Source organism: Ylistrum balloti, unplaced genomic scaffold (genome assembly GCF_031769215.1).
Source record: "Ylistrum balloti isolate Yb309-2 unplaced genomic scaffold, AGI_CSIRO_Ybal_v1 Utg370568, whole genome shotgun sequence".
Classification (NCBI taxonomy): Eukaryota; Metazoa; Mollusca; class Bivalvia; order Pectinida; family Pectinidae; genus Ylistrum; species Ylistrum balloti.
The window spans coordinates 1,776,952-1,797,684 of record NW_026782356.1 but is presented as its reverse complement, the minus strand read 5'-3'; the positions used below and the strand labels follow the sequence as shown (position 1 = coordinate 1,797,684).

At 35.8% G+C, this 20,733-nt stretch overlaps 2 protein-coding genes across 2 annotated transcripts; one reads left to right on the top strand and one right to left on the bottom strand.

The window, feature by feature from the left end:
- The first annotated feature begins 3,247 nt into the window (after nucleotides 1-3,247).
- LOC132556449 (asparagine-rich protein-like) lies at nucleotides 3,248-12,962 on the top strand. Its single transcript, XM_060220859.1, has 6 exons — nucleotides 3,248-3,325; nucleotides 3,463-3,626; nucleotides 9,506-9,672; nucleotides 10,939-11,211; nucleotides 12,145-12,312; nucleotides 12,666-12,962. The coding sequence occupies exons 3-6, from the start codon at nucleotides 9,549-9,551 to the stop codon at nucleotides 12,680-12,682; spliced, it is 582 nt and encodes a 193-aa protein (XP_060076842.1). The 5' UTR covers nucleotides 3,248-3,325; nucleotides 3,463-3,626; nucleotides 9,506-9,548; the 3' UTR covers nucleotides 12,683-12,962.
- Nucleotides 12,963-15,002: 2,040 nt separating this feature from the next.
- Nucleotides 15,003-17,724, bottom strand: LOC132556440 (conodipine-P2-like). Its single transcript, XM_060220851.1, has 3 exons — nucleotides 17,641-17,724; nucleotides 16,366-16,530; nucleotides 15,003-15,395 (listed from the first exon to the last, which is right to left on the bottom strand). Exons 1-3 carry the CDS (start codon nucleotides 17,653-17,655, stop codon nucleotides 15,162-15,164), a joined length of 414 nt encoding a protein of 137 aa, XP_060076834.1. The 5' UTR covers nucleotides 17,656-17,724; the 3' UTR covers nucleotides 15,003-15,161.
- Between the last annotated feature and the right edge of the window lie 3,009 nt (nucleotides 17,725-20,733).

Sequence of the window (20,733 nt, the reverse complement as noted above, 5' to 3'; positions counted from 1 at the left end):
GAAGAGCCAAGCAATGTGTTAAACTACAACAAAAAGCTAATTTACAACTTCGCCGAAAAATTAATGGTTCATCTTATAAGAAAAGTCTATCATTTATTCATATGTAAACATAATATTGTTTTGCCATCGGTATTGTGTGAAAAAAAAGAAAACAAACATAACAAAATAGTTTTCATATTATTCTACCATGAAACTGGGGTTTTAAGATCAATTAAAGACTAGAATCGAGACACCAGCTAGAGTACACAAGTCAATATATTGATCAAAGGCCAGCCGAATAGCCGAATAACAGAGAAATTAAAATAGGAAAATTTCAAAGGCTGACTCTTCATTTTTTGTTACGGTACTATATAAATATTAAACTACATTCCAATCAAGAAGATCATGATTAAAGGTAAACCAGCTGTATCGCTTAGAAGATAAACCCAATCGTTTCATTTTAACCGAACTTTTGAAACAGAACTATATATTTATACCATCATCATTTGTTTTCACGGTTATTACAGTTTACGAATTGATGTAGTATGAAGTATAAGGACAAACTAACGAAAAACGTGAAGTAAGCTCGTGTGATAAAGTGTATTTTAGAAAATTATAAATACTGTTTGTATCAGTCTGTGTGATGATGACTATTCAAAAATATACCCGTGGCATAATGCTGTTTGAATGTCCAAACATCAGGTCCGTCCAAAATCTTTGAAGGTCTTAATCCCTACACTGTATCTTCCCTATGAATACTTATAACTAAGACCTACAAGATGTTTGAAAGTACTGCCACTTACCTTGTTACGTGATAGGTCCGTTTATCTAAACTAAGATATTTTTTCGTGATCTAACTTATATACGTGGTCGGACAACACTAGGGGGTCTTCAAAACGCTGGACAAATTAATGAACGAGAAAATACGTCCCATCCATCGTATGTAAAGTAAATGTCCCATGTTAGGACCTTTTAGCCCTGTATTACAAATTATATTAGGCATACCTTTTTTCTCTCTCTCTCTCTCTCTCTCTCTCTCTCTCTCTCTCTCTCTCTCTCTCTCTCTCTCTCGCTTAACCCGGTACCCTTTATCGACAATGAAATAGCCGAGAAAGGACGTGTGATGTATCTACAAAAAAGAGGCAGTTGTTGTCCGTCCTATCTTCAATACTTCCTTATCTGTCGATTCAGGTTATGCACAATTCAAGGTATATATGTAAAATCCCACACAACCATTGTATAAGAAGGGAGATAACCGTAGTTAAAACTTGTCAGTAGGGCAGTAAACGAGAAGTATCATACCTCTTGTGAGGAGGAACTGTGAATACTATGGCAAAAAGTCTGCAACTTACATTGATGTACTAACAAGAGAGAGATAAATATTTCATTTCATTTCAGTACTGCTATTTGAAGGCCGTCTCCATGTGATATTAAAATCTGCATTTCTATCACTATGAACAGTTGTATCCGCGCTTTTACTGGTGTCAGATCAGTAAGATATTTCACCTCCTTGAGATAGGGGATCTCAACCCGAGTGGGAGATTATCAAGCTTTATAATCCGCCCATCGCCCTGGGAGATGGGGATAGAGGGAATTGTCTTGTGTCGAGGACACAATCTAAATTGTGGTAAAATTGTTTTATCAAAGAAAATAACTGGTTTTCGCTTATTTATCAAAGGATTTATATAACCGTTTATATTGAAATATGACAGAACAAAGGGGGTAACTTGTTTGGAGGCCACATTTTATGTTTTACACTTGTGGAAGGGAGACAACTGTTCTGTTAAGGGGATGAAGCCAGTGAAACATGTGTTACTCGTTCCTTTCTGTGTGTTTGTACAGCATCCCTTTGTGTGTTTCCTGCTCAGGTGCATAATATAGTCTTCGTGATATGGGAGGTCCAGGGCCTTAGGTCCTGACTGTTTTAGATGACGACTTTCGACCTGCTACGTAAACTGAAAAGTTGAAAATAAAGGGAGACTTATTGGTGAAACGTGTGGTGACTGGGTCATACACAAACATTTCGATGATTTATAACTAAAGTTACATCAAAGACTAGATTGTGTGCGCCCTCTAGCGGTTGGAGATTAGGGCGTTGCGTCGGTGTTATTAGTGAATGTAAAACGTATTCTTGTTTCTCTGTCCACGAAATATATATGATCATATGTAATATGAACACAATAACTAACGGGAAACATATTATTTATTTATTTGTTTATCTATTTATTGATGTCAAATACTGAATTGCTCGTGACTTCTATACTTAGATTATAAAGAAAAAATAAAGAAAAGATGAAATGTATTACGGAGAGCACAGAAGAAAAATGAGAGTAAATCCTCTGTGTAATTGGCGAATGGAAACAATGGACATTGTCGTCTATGTTGATTCTGTATTTTTTCTACATGTTTGTATGTATGGCTCGTATCAGGCATCCAGTTGGGATGGACTAATTACAAGACATAAAGATATAAGAAAAGTATTATACATATTTATATATGTGTACCTTGTGCTTGATCTCTTTGTGTGTAAATGGACTAGAGAGAAATACCAGAAAGCAAGAAATGACCAGGAGGAAGAGTTTTCAGAAATAAGTAACGAGTTGATTGATTCTACTGAACTATGAATTATATAGTACATTGATTTCGCCGCCCTTCAACCCCCCCCCCCCCCCCCTCTCTCTCTCTCTCTCTCTCTCTCTCTCTCTCTCTCTCTCTCTCTCTCTCTCTCTCTCTCTCCCTTTTAATTAACAGCACATAATTTGGCTAAGTGGCTTTTGTGAAAGCGTTTGGAAATAACCTATAAACTTTATAAATACAAAAAGTCATACCGCTTTACAGTGAAACCTCACTATTAAGACCAATTTGGGGACTGGACAAAAGTGGTCTGAATAGTGAGGTGGATCAGATTGACTGTATTATCAAACCTACCAAGATATACCACTCGCCTGTTGTCACATACGGAAGACATTTCTTACTTTTTACATAACATATCCCGGCTCTAACGATACTTTTGTACCAGTGGAACGGTTTTATAGTGTAATAATGATTTATGTATATTATTGGTATGACAGGCCTAAACGTACATCTGACCAATGTTATAATGTCACCGAACGTAATCTCCTTTTACGGTGCATGTACATGTATAGATATTTACACGGAAACGCCAGCCTCGTACGAGTTTTATATCTAGGTTATGATATGTTTCCTACATATATGCGTGTGTGCATCTACATACACTAGAGTCGAGTTCCAGGTTTACGTGTATATCTATGAAAATACACTTATACATGTATTGACAAAAGCACTTTTAACTAAGACGTGTATTTAAACAAATCTACATTTTCAGGTGAATCTGATTGTTTCTGTGTATGCTACTCCGGTGAGCTCCATTCTTCCTCGACCTCGATGCATGTTGGTTACATAGAAATTATAGATATGTATATCCCGTTTGCTTGTTAATATCTGTGTCAGTATTTTTTACAGTTTCGTGTTCCGGATCATCACCATTGTCAGTGTAAGTGTCCACTCGCGGTCAGTTCGGCCATTCATCACACCGTGACCGCGGAAAAGGGTCTTCCACGAGCCGTAAGCGGACAATCATGAATCCTAATCTACAGTGATATATGGATCCAGTGAAGTCTTTAAAGGTGAGCACATCTGATAACCTTTTAGTTCTTAAGGCTATTCTATTCTATTAGAACAGAAACGTTTTACATTTCGGGAAATTATTTATTTATAAAACTGCGCAGAAATTCCACAACTACTAATTTATTGTAGTTTCGCCCAGAGCGATCGTCCACTCGTGTCATGTCACGGACATACTGTACTTGAAGCATTAGGCGTCACGGGACAACATTTTTTGAGAACAAAATACTATTTCCTCACTTTTGTTTGTGGTTTTTTCTTCTTCTTTTTCAAGATAAAATGAATGGTTTTGGAGATTCTTACAATAAATATCAAAGAAAATTCACTTGTTTTGAAATTTATCAAACACCAAAACTATTAATGACTTTGAATTTTAAAGTATGAGTGCACAATAAATGTAGTTACTAATTCTTGGCGTTCCAGGGTATGGTAATTTATACATAGATTTGACCAATTCTATAATATTAACCACGACATATTGCGTTGAAATGCTTGTGTGGGGGATATCTATTTCACTGTTGGAGTGTTGGAACCTACAGTAATAATCAGAAAAACGTTAGCTACACAAGCTATTGGAATTATGCAGTCTATTGAAATAAATAAAAAAGGGATAATTTACTCAAATTTTAATGGTTGTTTACCTCGAAGGCGCTTCTGAATAAGATTTTCTCCACACGAAAGAACATGGAGTACACTGTATATCTTATTATAATCATATTATGCAACGTAGGCTTAGCGATGGTAGTATCCCTTACAGGAATGATAATGAATCGAGAGTTGCAGTTAAGAGATTAGTGGAACATGTTACCATTATGGAACATATTGTAGTTATGTGAGTGATGATACATATTGTAGTTATGTGAGTGATGACACATATTGTAGTTATGTGAGTGATGACACATATTGTAGTTATGTGAGTGATGATACATATTGTAGTCATGTGAGTGAAGACACATATTGTAGCTATGTGAGTGATGATACATATTGTAGTCATGTGAGTGAAGACACCTGTTGTAGTTATGGCGGTGATGACACATATTGTAGCTATGTGACTGATGATACATATTGTAGTTATGTGAGTGATGATACATATTGTAGTTATGTGAGTGATGACACATATTGTAGTTATGTGAGTGATGATACATATTGTAGTTATGTGAGTGATGATACATATTGTAGTTATGTGAGTGATGACACATATTGTAGTTATGTGAGTGATGACACATATTGTAGTTATGTGAGTGATGATACATATTGTAGTTATGTGAGTGATGACACATATTGTAGTTATGGCGGTGATGATACCTATTGTAGTTATGTGAGTGATGACACATATTGTAGTTATGTGACTGATGATACATATTGTAGTTATGTGAGTGATGATACCTATTGTAGTTATGTAAGTGATGATACCTATTGTAGTTATGGCGGTGATGATACCTATTGTAGTTATGTGAGTGATGACACATATTGTAGTTATGTGAGTGATGACACATATTGTAGTTATGGCGGTGATGATACCTATTGTAGTTATGTGAGTGATGACACATATTGTAGTTATGTGAGTGATGATACATATTGTAGTTATGTGAGTGATGACACCTATTGTAGTTATGGCGGTGATGACACATATTGTAGTTATGTGAGTGATGACACATATTGTAGTTATGTGAGTGATGACACATATTGTAGTTATGTGAGTGATGATACATATTGTAGTTATGTGAGTGATGACACATATTGTAGTTATGTGATGATACCTATTGTAGTTATGTGAGTGATGACACATATTGTAGTTATGTGACTGATGATACATATTGTAGTTATGTGAGTGATGATACCTATTGTAGTTATGTGAGTGATGACACATATTGTAGTTATGGCGGTGATGATACCTATTGTAGTTATGTGAGTGATGATACATACTGTAGTTATGTGACTGATGACACATATTGTAGTTATGTGAGTGATGACACCTATTGTAGTTATGTGAGTGATGATACCTATTGTAGTTATGTGAGTGATGACACATATTGTAGTTATGTGAGTGATGACACATATTGTAGTTATGGCGGTGATGATACCTATTGTAGTTATGTGAGTGATGACACATATTGTAGTTATGTGAGTGATGACACATATTGTAGTTATGTAAGTGATGATACCTATTGTAGTTATGGCGGTGATGACACCTATTGTAGTTATGTGAGTGATGATACATATTGTAGTTATGTGAGTGATGACACCTATTGTAGTTATGTGAGTGATGACACATATTGTAGTTATGTGAGTGATGACACCTATTGTAGTTATGTGAGTGATGACACCTATTGTAGTTATGTGAGTAATGAAACATATTGTAGTTATGTGAGTGATGACACATATTGTAGTTATGTGAGTGATGATACATATTGTAGTTATGTGAGTGATGACACATATTGTAGTTATGTGAGTGATGATACATATTGTAGTTATGTGAGTGATGACACCTATTGTAGTTATGGCGGTGATGACACCTATTGTAGTTATGGCAGTGATGACACATATTGTAATCATGTGAGTGATGACACCTATTGTAGTTATGTGAGTGATGACACATATTGTAGTTATGTGAGTGATGACACATATTGTAGTTATGGCGGTGATGATACCTATTGTAGTTATGTGAGTGATGATACATATTGTAGTTATGTAAGTGATGATACATATTGTAGTTATGTGAGTGATGACACATATTGTAGTTATGTGAGTGATGATACCTATTGTAGTTATGTAAGTGATGATACATATTGTAGTTATGTGAGTGATGATACCTATTGTAGTTATGTGAGTGATGATACATATTGTAGTTATGGCGGTGATGATACCTATTGTAGTTATGTGAGTGATGATACATATTGTAGTTATGTAAGTGATGATACATATTGTAGTTATGTGAGTGATGATACCTATTGTAGTTATGGCGGTGATGATACCTATTGTAGTTATGTGAGTGATGATACATATTGTAGTTATGTGAGTGATGACACCTATTGTAGTTATGTGAGTGATGATACATATTGTAGTTATGTGAGTGAAGACACATATTGTAGTTATGTGAGTGATGACACATATTGTAGTTATGGCGGTGATGACACATATTGTAGTTATGTGAGTGATGACACTTATTGTAGTTATGTGACTGATGATACATATTGTAGTTATGTGAGTGATGATACATATTGTAGTTATGTGACTGATGATACATATTGTAGTTATGTGAGTGATGATACCTATTGTAGTTATGTGACTGATGATACCTATTGTAGTTATGTGACTGATGATACATATTGTAGTTATGTGAATGATGACACCTATTGTAGTTATGTGAGTAATGAAACATATTGTAGTTATGTGAGTGATGACACCTATTGTAGTTATGGCGGTGATGACACATATTGTAGTTATGGCGGTGATGATACCTATTGTAGTTATGTGAGTGATGATACATATTGTAGTTATGTGAGTGATGACACATATTGTAGTTATGGCGGTGATGACACATATTGTAGTTATGTGAGTGATGATACATATTGTAGTTATGTGAGTGATGATACATATTGTAGTTATGTGAGTGATGACACCTATTGTAGTTATGTGACTGATGAAACATATTGTAGTTATGTGACTGATGAAACATATTGTAGTTATGTGAGTGATGATACCTATTGTTGTTATGTAAGTGATGATACCTATTGTAGTTATGGCGGTGATGATACCTATTGTAGTTATGTGAGTGATGATACATATTGTAGTTATGTGAGTGATGACACCTATTGTAGTTATGGCGGTGATGATACATATTGTAGTTATGTGAGTGATGATACATATTGTAGTTATGTGAGTGATGATACATATTGTAGTTATGTGAGTGATGACACATATTGTAGTTATGTGAGTGATGACACATATTGTAGTTATGTGAGTGATGACACCTATTGTAGTTATGTGAGTGATGATACATATTGTAGTTATGTGAGTGATGACACATATTGTAGTTATGTGAGTGATGACACATATTGTAGTTATGTGAGTGATGACACCTATTGTAGTTATGTGAGTGATGACACATATTGTAGTTATGTGAGTGATGACACCTATTGTAGTTATGTGAGTGATGACACATATTGTAGTTATGTGAGTGATGACACCTATTGTAGTTATGTGAGTGATGACACATATTGTAGTTATGTGAGTGATGATACATATTGTAGTTATGTGAGTGATGACACATATTGTAGTTATGTGAATGATGACACCTATTGTAGTTATGTGAGTGATGATACCTATTGTAGTTATGTGAGTGATGACACATATTGTAGTTATGTGAATGATGACACCTATTGTAGTTATGTGAGTAATGAAACATATTGTAGTTATGGCGGTGATGACACATATTGTAGTTATGTGAGTAATGAAACATATTGTAGTTATGTGAGTGATGACACATATTGTAGTTATGTGAGTGATGATACCTATTGTAGTTATGTAAGTGATGATACATATTGTAGTTATGTGAGTGATGATACATATTGTAGTTATGTGAGTGATGATACCTATTGTAGTTATGGCGGTGATGATACCTATTGTAGTTATGGCGGTGATGACACATATTGTAGTTATGTAAGTGATGACACATATTGTAGTTATGGCGGTGATGACACATATTGTAGTTATGTAAGTGATGATACATATTGTAGTTATGTGAGTGATGACACATATTGTAGTTATGTGAGTGATGATACCTATTGTAGTTATGGCGGTGATGACACATATTGTAGTTATGTAAGTGATGACACATATTGTAGTTATGTGAGTGATGATACATATTGTAGTTATGTGAGTGATGACACATATTGTAGTTATGTGAGTGATGATACCTATTGTAGTTATGGCGGTGATGATACCTATTGTAGTTATGGCGGTGATGACACATATTGTAGTTATGTGAGTGATGACACATATTGTAGTTATGTGAGTGATGATACCTATTGTAGTTATGGCGGTGATGACACATATTGTAGTTATGTAAGTGATGACACATATTGTAGTTATGTAAGTGATGATACATATTGTAGTTATGTGAGTGATGACACATATTGTAGTTATGTGAGTGATGATACCTATTGTAGTTATGGCGGTGATGATACCTATTGTAGTTATGGCGGTGATGACACATATTGTAGTTATGTGAGTGATGACACATATTGTAGTTATGTGAGTGATGATACCTATTGTAGTTATGGCGGTGATGACACATATTGTAGTTATGTAAGTGATGACACATATTGTAGTTATGTAAGTGATGATACATATTGTAGTTATGTGAGTGATGACACATATTGTAGTTATGTGAGTGATGATACCTATTGTAGTTATGGCGGTGATGATACCTATTGTAGTTATGGCGGTGATGACACATATTGTAGTTATGTGAGTGATGACACATATTGTAGTTATGTGAGTGATGATACATATTGTAGTTATGTGAGTGATGACACCTATTGTAGTTATGGCGGTGATGACACATATTGTAGTTATGTGAGTGATGACACATATTGTAGTTATGGCGGTGATGACACATATTGTAGTTATGTGAGTGATGACACATATTGTAGTTATGTGAGTGATGACACATATTGTAGTTATGTGAGTGATGACACCTATTGTAGTTATGTGAGTGATGACACCTATTGTAGTTATGTGAGTAATGCAACATATTGTAGTTATGTGAGTGATGACACATATTGTAGTTATGTGAATGATGATTAAAAAGACTAACAAAGATATGCATCATAATGTGATTGGAAGGTTATTTTTTCACATATGAGGTATTTTTCAGTGACACCTATACAAATACCGCGTTTTATCTTGCTGACCACGTCATGGTGAAATTCCTCGCACTTTCTGTACTGATGGCAGTAACTGTCGTCAGTTTGACGGACGGACTTGAACAGGCCAGAGCCAGATGGCCTTTCAACAAGCTGGAAACACAAGAAGGTATTCAATGTAAGTATCAAACATTCTTACGTATCTTCGCTGTTGTGTCCAGAGTAGGATTTACATACACGGTATTCTTAAAGAAAATCAGTGAGAAATGTACATCTAATCTGGAGCCCGGTGGATGTTAGATAATATACTTGTAAATAATCGTGATGGAAAACACATCTACATTATTAATTCTAAATCACACTTTCTGCATGGCATTTTGAATCAAAATCTTCAAGAACACTTTCTTTATATAATTTTCTTACTTACGTATTTACTTACGTACTGACTTATTTAGTTACTTACTAACTTACTTCCATACTTTCAGATTTACTACTTACTCAATTTCACTCACTCCTTCACTCACTCCTTCACTCATCCACTTACCCACTCACTCACTCACTCACTCACTCACTCACTCACTCACTCACTCACTCACTCACTCACTCACTCACTCACTCACTCACTCACTCACTCACTCACTCACTCACTCACTCACTCACTCACTCACTCACTCACTCACTCACTCACTCACTCACTCACTCACTCACTCACTCACTCACTCACTCACTCACTCACTCACTCACTCACTCACTCACTCACTCACTCACTCATTCACTCACTCACTCACTCACTCACTCATTAATTCATTAATTTATTCACTCACTCAACCACCCACTCACTCACTCACTCACTCACTCACTCACTCACTCACTCACTCACTCACTCACTCACTCATTTATTCATTAACTTATTCACTCACTCACCCACCCACCCACTCACTCACTCACTCACTCACCCACTCACCCACTCACCCACCAACCAACCCACCCACCCACCCACCCACCCACCCACTCACTCACTCACTCACTCACTCACTCACTCACTCACTCACTCACTCACTCACTCACTCACTCACCCACCCACACACCCACCCACCCACCCACCCACCCACCCACCCACCCACCCACCCACCCACTCACTCACTCACTCACTCACTCACTCACTCACTCACTCACTCACTCACTCACTCACTCACTCACTCACTCACTCACTCACTCACTCACTCACTCATTAACTTATTCACTCACTCACTCACGCACTCACTCACTCACGCACTCACTCACTCACTCACTCATTAATTCATTAACTTATTCACTCACCCACTCACTCACTCACTAACTCACTTAATTACTTACCTACCTACCTACTAACCTACTTACCTACCTTCCTACTTACTAACTTAATTACTTAATTACTTTAAGTATTTTTCTTTTTTAATTGCAGTTGTGAATGCGCCTATACTCACCAACATTGGCAACAGTAACGCCGAAATCTTCGACTCAAACAACATCAACAACTTTGATGTGAACAGCATCAACAATGTAGATATCAACAATATCAACAACATTGGAAACTATGGAAACTGTCCCCTTGAACGACATGAGCTTCCCAACATGTATTACCATAGAGAATCATTCGGGAAGCGTTTTGAACGGAAATGTCCTGATAGGCTTATCTTCAGTGAAGTGGACTGCGCGTGTGCATTTCCTCCAGATGGTAAGGGTTTGAGTGGGGGTGGGGGATCCCTTTTGTCCTCAGTTTCACAAACGTTCATTTGCTGCATTCCTTTATAGTATTTTTCAAAACTCTATTTTTGTGGCGGCAGTCTTTAAATATCAGGCATTACGCAAGATTTTGAAAATAAATAACCTTGATCCTGTTCGTAAGAAAAGTAAAAGAAATTGAAATACTGACAATACGATGATAAAATACTGAACCACGTATGAAAACTTCAACGTCATAAATGGCTGAATCAGATTTTATAAAACAAGCTCGTGACGTGATCTCCGTACCGGTGTGAGCGATCAAATCCATTTCCGTTGTGTTGTCTTCATTCCGTTTACCTCCCTTCTTACACACATGTGAATATAAAATCCAATTATTATCATAATAAATTATATACCTATTTGCTAAACAGTAGATAGATGTTGCCATATATGTACTCTGTTATATTTACAGCATCATGTAAACAAATGGTGCTAAGAGGGATCATAGGGATACTTTGCATGAAAAACATTAAATTTGCTTCAAATTGTCCATCATTTATCACCACCCACTTATCGTAAAAAGGTTCAAATTTTGCTGGTTACGATTTGAATTTAAAGGAAGAAATATATTTCTTTCTTTCAAACATTCATAAATAGGTCTATTATTCCAATAAACACTCCAGTTCAAGATGTGTATTTAACACAAAAACTTTCATTAGTTCCATGATAGACTCATAACATTATATAGTATATTTACATGTATTATTTTCTGGAACTTCAAATATCTATTGCAGAGAGTCTATGTTATTTTGCCTCTTTTCGCCATTCTGATCTACCAGAGGCACTGCCCTTCGTTTCACCCTATCAGATGGTATAGCGATAAGCTTGACAGCTGGTTTGAGAATGCTATGCAATGGCTTGATACTTTATGATGTATTGACAGAATGTACTGGGATGAGGACTTCCTCCAAAGGAGCCCGGTATTATCAGCAGTACGCGGCTGGTCGATGGGTGACGATGAAATGTGCCCCGGGGACAGTTTACAACAAAGCTTCCTGTCGATGTGACATCCATAGTGAGCTAGGACAGGGTAAAAGTAACTGGGTAGATGGTTAGTACTTCCATCAACCCTTTGGGGGAGAGGGGGGGGCGATCTGATCGATGTATCTATCTGTAAAACTGTTTCAACCATATAATTGTATAAATACGAAATGTATGGTTTAGATTTCACATTTACAATATAAATACCGGTTAAATAAGCAGTTTTATTTATTGTAGCAAATAATTTTACTCGGGAAAATCTTGGCATATATCATCAATTATCATGTCAATATACGTCAGTGTCTTATAATTTATGGACAGGAAGACAAAAGTGGCTTGTCACTTTAGTCTCTCTCCTCCCTCGCTAATTTACAGTCTCAATTCCCTGACACTGAAATTCTGCTTTTCTTTTTCTTTTTTCAGGCTCTATATTCAACTAGCAAAACTGTAATCAAATGAAAACTGGACGCCTTCAGCCAATGACTGGTCAAATGGCCGGAATGTGTACAGAATATATTTGGTATTTTTCGAGACAATCACGAAAGAAAATCTTTGTTGACATGTACTTGTGTTGTCTCATCTCTACTTTATAAACGTTAACCTTATGTTAACAATACGACAATCAAAACGATGACATGAGAGATAATACTGAGCTGGAGCAAGAAATTTTGTATCTGTTTGATTGATTTTAGTAATTTTTAATAAACTTACCTGCTATAATTATTTTGTGTTTTCAATGACGTTATACCATCACTATGTGTAAAGAACGACAACGACAACGAGAAAAAAATACAAAAATTGAAGAGGAGAGGCAGGTTTGTTTGCCGTGTCATATTGAAGCGTGTTCTACTTGTAGTAGCTAGTTGCTACCTTGATAAATGCAGGGTTTTAATTGCATGAAATCAACAACAAGTTAATATAGAACAATACCACGAGGATTTGGGACGGATCGGATTCTCAGCTTCCTCAGTAACACTAATGTCCCCCGGAGAGGGATGGACACCCATTCACTTCGTTATTAGACAAAACTTTATCCGGATGGAGAATATTTAGAATATTAGTCATTACATCAATGTTATAATAAAGGTAATGTGCAAATCGCAATATTCTTCAAACAACGTTTTACAATGTCCCAGTCATACATTGGCGGTTACGTTCCAGTGAATCAAGGGTACTTTTAGAGGAACGTAATGTGAAGGTGATGTTTTTTTAGTGATCAAGGTCACTCTTGACAACTTCCGGAGGAGCCGTATGATTACTTGGTTCACTTTGGATTGTTCTAAGTGGACGTGATAGAAATTTATAAATTTCTAAAAAGAAAAACTTGCCTATTCGTAGGGGCGACATTTATCCTGTCTCATGGTTATATGTGTAGTGGAGCTCAAAGACTTACTGTAGGTCTTTTTCATTTCCTACGCTTACCTCTGCTCAGTACGTTGTTATAAAAGGCCGAGGACGGGGTATAAAAGGGAGGCGAATCTGGAAGATACAAAACTTTGGCTGCCTTTATTTCAGAGAACGAATTTCCACAAACCCATGCTATTAAAAAAACACCTTGTACAAATTTATCATGGGTACTGAATACGCATATATTTTTTCTGTTGAAAAGTAGATTTAGTTTTTTCCCTGTTGTTGTCTTTCTTGTACATAATTTGCATGCTTTTATTCAAATTTGAAATTGTCAGTTTGCCTCACTGGAAATTGATACCGGAAGTTTTCATCTCTGTTGTTGCTATGGCCCGAGATTCGCATGCTGTGTAAACAAAATCCCTACCCAACAACTTGGAGGCAATGTCCAGAAACAAGATCCTTTAGAAACATACACAGAGTAGTGCATTAATCTAATTATCTCAGTCATAAACAAGACAGGATTTCACTCTCGTCACATGTATATACAATAACCTATCTTCACAAATGACCCATATGCTCTACACGATCAGGTTTCTGAAACTTAAATCTAACAAGTTTGATAACACATTCTGGCATTATATGCCACAGGTTCTCCTCTCCTTGTATGGAGTACAACAGCTTGTTTCTTTTTTGTCTTGATATCTAAGATCACCTTATGCTCCTCTATGATAAAACATGGTCCAAAATAGTTTGTAAATTTCCTGCCTATGAATGTTACAGGGTTGGCGTCCTGCTGGGGGTCTTCGAAAGTATACTTGCGTGTGATAGCACTACAAAGTCGACGTAAGGTCCGGGCTATAACATATTCACTCACCTCTCATATACCAGGGGGACGTCCTTTTGATTATCATGGTTGTCGATACGACCATATACAATGAGAATAAGAACACGTTGTTATAAAGCCAAAAAGCTTCTAATGAAGATCAGCCAAAATTTTGCTCACCATGTTCCCTCAAGTTATCTCACGATCACTGTGGTATAATCTTACGCTGTGTGATTTTATGTAAGAACTGTCTTAAGACTTATGGCCAGGACTAGAGAATGCTAATCATGCTTGGGATACGATGTGAACATGACATGGAGACAGGAGTCAACTTTTTATTATTTATCTACTAGAAATTGGTCTTTTTTATAATTTATTCATTCAATATAGTTACTCTTGAAAAAAAGTGACAGCAACAGCTTGACAAAGTGTTGATGTCAGGCGGTTATCAGGATTCATTTATCCTCCCTCAAGGTTACTTCGACATCTTGTGTGACTGAAGTTTAACAGTGATGGCAGGAAATTCAACTTTAAATTTCAATGAAAAAACAATGACGACATTGAAACACAGAACACGAACGGCACACTAGGTAATGCATTCTTTATCATTTGAGATAAAAATAATTTACATATTATCTATATAATGATGGTCGATGAACATGTATTTTCAGAGTTCAAAGGTATAGCCCGTGATTAATAAAACACGTGACTAAGAATTGGAACCTGCGAAGACACGTGGAAACACGTTACTGGAGACATGGACGTACCCAACTCTGGGTACAGAAGCTAGGAACACGTTCCCGGGATTTCATCCGTCCAATTCCTAGCCCGCGAACTGACGAGTAAAAAATACCAGCATTTAACATGCAGGTAAACCGCCGAAAACCGCCTCGTCTTCTACAAATTGACTGCATATTTTGGTAGAACAGACGGTCGCATCGCTTTCTTCCGTGACGAACAGCATACATCTCGTGATTCCCCTAAAACAAATTAATTTACATAGAAGATATAAACATTCTCCAAAGCTACATTCCAGAACATCAATGCAAAATCTAAATAAAGATGGGGAATATCCCAGGTTCGATTTTATGTCAGTCTAACAGTATGTTGTTTTCTTGAATGCTTAAAAATATCTTATTTTTAAGATAATCAGTATATCGCCTTAGTTTTCATTCCATATGAGCGAAAGACTCATTGAAAAGAAAATAATTCTTAACGTTGTCTCATTGATCTTATATGAAATAGATTTTCATGTAAGGTCCAATAAATATGTACTGGTCGATTGAAAAAAAAAACCCATCACATTACAGAAATGTGTATTGGTTGATTTAACAAAAATCAGATTTTTGAACAATGCATGTACATCTACTGTGAAAGAATATATTTTTGGGGGTGCAATTTTCGTCCTATTTCATCGATATTTTATTTTGTGGATTTCCATAGCTCAATAAATCTACTGATACTAATTTCAAGATTTCATGGACAGATGAATTCGCGGATTAAGAATACCCACGATATCAACAAAAATAAATCACCACGAATATTAATGACTTCACAGTTAAACAGTGAACTGCATCAATGAATAAGAACGTTAATAAGTGTTGTCTGCTAATTAACATACACATATATAGGATGGGATGATTCTGGTCATTTCGCATCATACCATCAATATTATTGTGACACTGTAATAATACTTGTTGAACATCATCGGTGCCTATTTTTGTTGCTACATATTATCTGAAGTCATTTTACTTCATTTTACGTCATAAGTATGATCGATTATTTAAAATTCTGGACTTGTAGTGTCACAATTTTTCACATGTCATTAATAAAATGACCTTTAACAACAATCATTATTCTTATTGTTATTTATTTTAGTTTAATTGCAACAAAACCAGCTTCAGTCTCTTAACATCAAATACCTCGCTTCCATAAATATTGTATACTTACGCATTTGTAGCAGATATCATGTCGCCTGCAGGCAGGAAGGAAGGAATTTCTGAAGGGGATATCGAGGTCAAGAGGGATGGTACATCCGTTATTGTAAGGATTATTGTCACAAGTGTAGTCCTGACTTTCCACGGCGATGAATAGGACGACCACCAGAACAATAACCTTAAATAAATATAAACACGAGCCAAAGTCGAAGTACCCATTAGCTACAAATAATATCTTTTTTAAAATCATATTTGAAGAAACAAATATTAACATCTTAGGAAATTTCACTAGGAAATGTGATACTTTTGGCTCTAGTTATATGGGTTTTGGTTTTGATTTTGTTTTTGTTTTTCACTCTTCTCTTAACAAAACGTATGATACCTTCAAGAAAGTTATCCATGATAATTATATTCCATAAAACTATATCCTTGATATTCATACCAGCACTCATTTTAAATCCTGCTGCCTCTAAACATAAATGACACGAAAAAAGCATTGCGAGACCGTGTTATGCTGTCAAAATTATATCCCTGTAAACAGACTTAAATTTTCCCCGATATCATTTTCTTCAAATGCTACATAAAACTCCTAACATTGTAAAAGCACTTGCTTCACTGAACACACTTCAAAGTTCTGCTTATTAACAAGAGCGTAGAAATTACCGTAAATATCAATAATTCAACAACGCTTCATTTCATTAGAAAAAGTACATTTAAATACTGAAATCAAAGACACTTCCAATAGTGAAACGCGACGTTAATGAACACAGCTTGAACACAAGCTGGTAACGTCTAGCATATTGACAAGAGAAATTGCGAAGTTTTCACAATCTGTTTAGGAGAGTGAGTATGAACTGTATACGAGGTATGAACGTGTATGCTCTTAACAACACTGCGTTGTTATAAAATAAATAAATAAATAAATAAATAAATAAATAAATAAATAAACCAGCACCATACTACCATGAAATTCCGGTACGAACATCCGCGGAATAAAGAAACAATTTCTTTCGTCACGCAAAGAAACACATAATATACCTTGAATTACACACAGACAGTTGTTCTTGATTTTATATGCTGTACGCAAGCAGACACACAAATTATGTTTGATTTCGGCATTATCAAACGTTTTACATTCCTTTACAAAGTAAATAATTTCTATATATCCTGATTCGTACAGAAATAAAGTATGTCACGATCGTATACTAAACTAATATTACATATGGCCTGAAACCTAATAAAACACATTTTTCTATTGACCACTGAACGCGGAAATTAAGATTCTTACCTTTAAAACGACCATGATTACCAGACTAGTCTGTATCAAGTATTGTAAACATCACCTATTATCGAAATTATTTTCGATCTGAACCGGTTCTCGCTAATGAAACATCAGCATTATTTCTTTGGATTGATAACGTTCGAATTCATCAGTTGAGTGTTCACTTCCTTAATGGGGGCAAGTGAAGGATTTTACACACTAAACGTGACAAAAATTGCCAACATATGATGTATATACTGTTTTAATCTACAAAATAATTTTTTAGGAACATAGTGATTATAGACTAGCGGAAAAAGGAAACGCAAGCTCGATTTTTGCAATATAACTTTTAGACTCGTGGACGAAATTTAATTAGATTAGACAATGAGTTATCCCCGTGCACTGGGGAAATGTTCTTCACTTAAAAAGCGTGCATCCGGGGTACTCCTACACCATATGTGTTGGTAAATCATTAAAAAGCGAAATTCCGCGATTGAGTGAAGTCGATAGGGATAGGGTCATTGCTTTGATATTGCAGGTGCATTCGCAACATCATACAGCTTAGCAACATAATGTACACGAGACAACAATATTCCGTTTATTTTGGCGTCTCAGAGCCACAGAGAGATTGGGTGACCGTCTCAGGACGCCTGCGCGTTACGTCGCGACGTCAAGATAGAGGCATACGTCTCTGGCACCTCCGTAACCGTTTTCAGACAGCGGCGGAGACGGCATGCCAAGATGCCGACACTCATGGTCGGCCAGTGTGTCCAAGAACGGTTAGGAATGGGTTGCAGGAGTTTCATTTAAGGCCACGACGTCCCTACATTGGTCCACCACATACGTAGAGGCGACGCAAACGTCGAATAGTGGCTGCTTGCATATAACCCAAATCGGTTTCGTTTGGACGCTAGGAGATGCGTGTTGTTCATTGACGAATCTCGCTTCATGCTTTACAAGTCAACTGTACGACAGCGTCGTGAGTGAGCGATTTTAACTATCGAAGATAAATTTTATACGTCTACGTACATCTTGACAGAGTTACGTAACTTTTAATAAGGGCAGTTTGTATGTTCCTAAATTTTGTCCTAGTTCTTTTCTACTGCTACGATTTATGAAGATTTCCATCGTATCTACATAAAAAAAAGTCCAATGATCTTAGCAAAATATCAGAAATTTAGGATCAGAAGAGACCTCATCATGAAATGTACAAACAGCGGTGCTGTTAGTTCTGTTATTGCAGCGTCTGTTGTGAATCATACTAGTTCTTATAGATTTATATATTTGTGACATTTTTCTTCATTTATATCACTACCTAATTTTCTAAATACAATTCGTAACTAACGCATTTGAACGAAAAGTATGTGACCTAGTTACTACTCCTTGTGGTATCAAGTTTTCTGCTCTCTTTCGCCTAAAATATTCTACATGTATATGTCGTATAATTAATCGTTTAAATTGATTTACTCTCTTATGCGTTAGGTTGAAACTTATCAAAACTTTCAGTAAGTTCATATTTATAACGACGTACGCATGGGCTGTTAAAAAATCCTTTGGACGATTCATGAAATTATAAATTATGATGAAGAGAAAGATGATCTTTTTTCCGAGAAAACAAAACACAGATGACATCCGTTTTGACTTAATTGATAATACCTTTTTCACAGATACAGATCGAACACTACAGTAGTTTGAAATTTATTTTTGCAACAGTATCACTCATTGGGAGGTAAATAAACATATTTTCTTGGATCATGTACGGGCAGCTATAATGAGCCTTCGTCATACTCCGCCAGAGTTGTCGCCCTTCGTTTTGTTATGTACAGATACGGTTCATTTTCGTTACTTAGCCTGCATCGAACAATTACTTAATATCACTTGGCCCGCATGGCATATGTCACACCTGAGTGACTTTTAAAAGTGATCTATTCATATTTGTTATTTTTTCATAAGATTAGAGAGAGTTGAGAGATGTATTGAAATGAAAATATTAGTTATTGTATATGTATGATTAACCTTAACATATAAACTTATAATCTTATTTATGAAATATTGAATTGTCTTAAAAAACAAAAAACTGTTCTCAAAATAAACAAAAAACATATCAGTAAAATTATTTACTGTACTTCAAAACACCGTTGTTAACGTGTATTTGATGTGGTAGATAATCAGATTATATCCTCACTCGGTGTACATACATTTGCACATGATTTCACTTAATTCTCCTGTTTATCATAATATGGTGGTATTGTGTATGTGTACATAGACAGTGTCGCGCAGTAACAAATATTGAATGTAATCAAAAGATATGTTTACAAGTAATACTTATTTGATAGTTAACTGTTTTCTCCAAAGGCAAAAACTCAAAACATACAAAACAAAACAAAACAAAACAAAACAAACAAACAAACAAACAAAAAACAAACCAAAAATATGTGTATAGCTATGAGATTAATACCACACAATCTCTCGCATAATGTGATAAACTGGCCCTCCATGACATGGTTTAAAATTGATATATCTTGTGTGCATGGTATGATAACTGAACCTCCATGACATGGTATAAAAGTGATAAATCTTGTGTGCATGGTATGATAATATGGTATAAAATTGATAAATCTTGTGTGCATGGTATGATAACTGAACCTCCATGACATGGTATAAAAGTGATAAATCTTGTGTGCATGGTATGATAACTGAACCTCCATGACATGGTATAAAAGTGATAAATCTTGTGTGCATGGTATGATAACTGAACCTCCATGGCATGGTATAAAATTGATATATCTTGTGTGCATTGTATGATAACTGTGTGAATAAATTGTTTCATATTAGCCACGCGTTAGAAAGGAGGACATGTCATTTCAGTGTGATGGCGCTATAAATTGGGGAGGGTGCGTGCTCTTATAATCCGTTTTTATTTGTATGCCAGAGTTTAAACATGCTCTTTTCAATAATTTATGAACATAACGATCCAATTTAGTCACTACTGTGAAACCTTTCATAGATGGTTAACTTTATCGTATTTTTAAACTTTGAAATGCAGTTTTGTGTATATCTTCATGTTAGAAATATTCAGTCTCTTAATGCGTCGGACCTACCTAATTGCCAAAGCTGTTC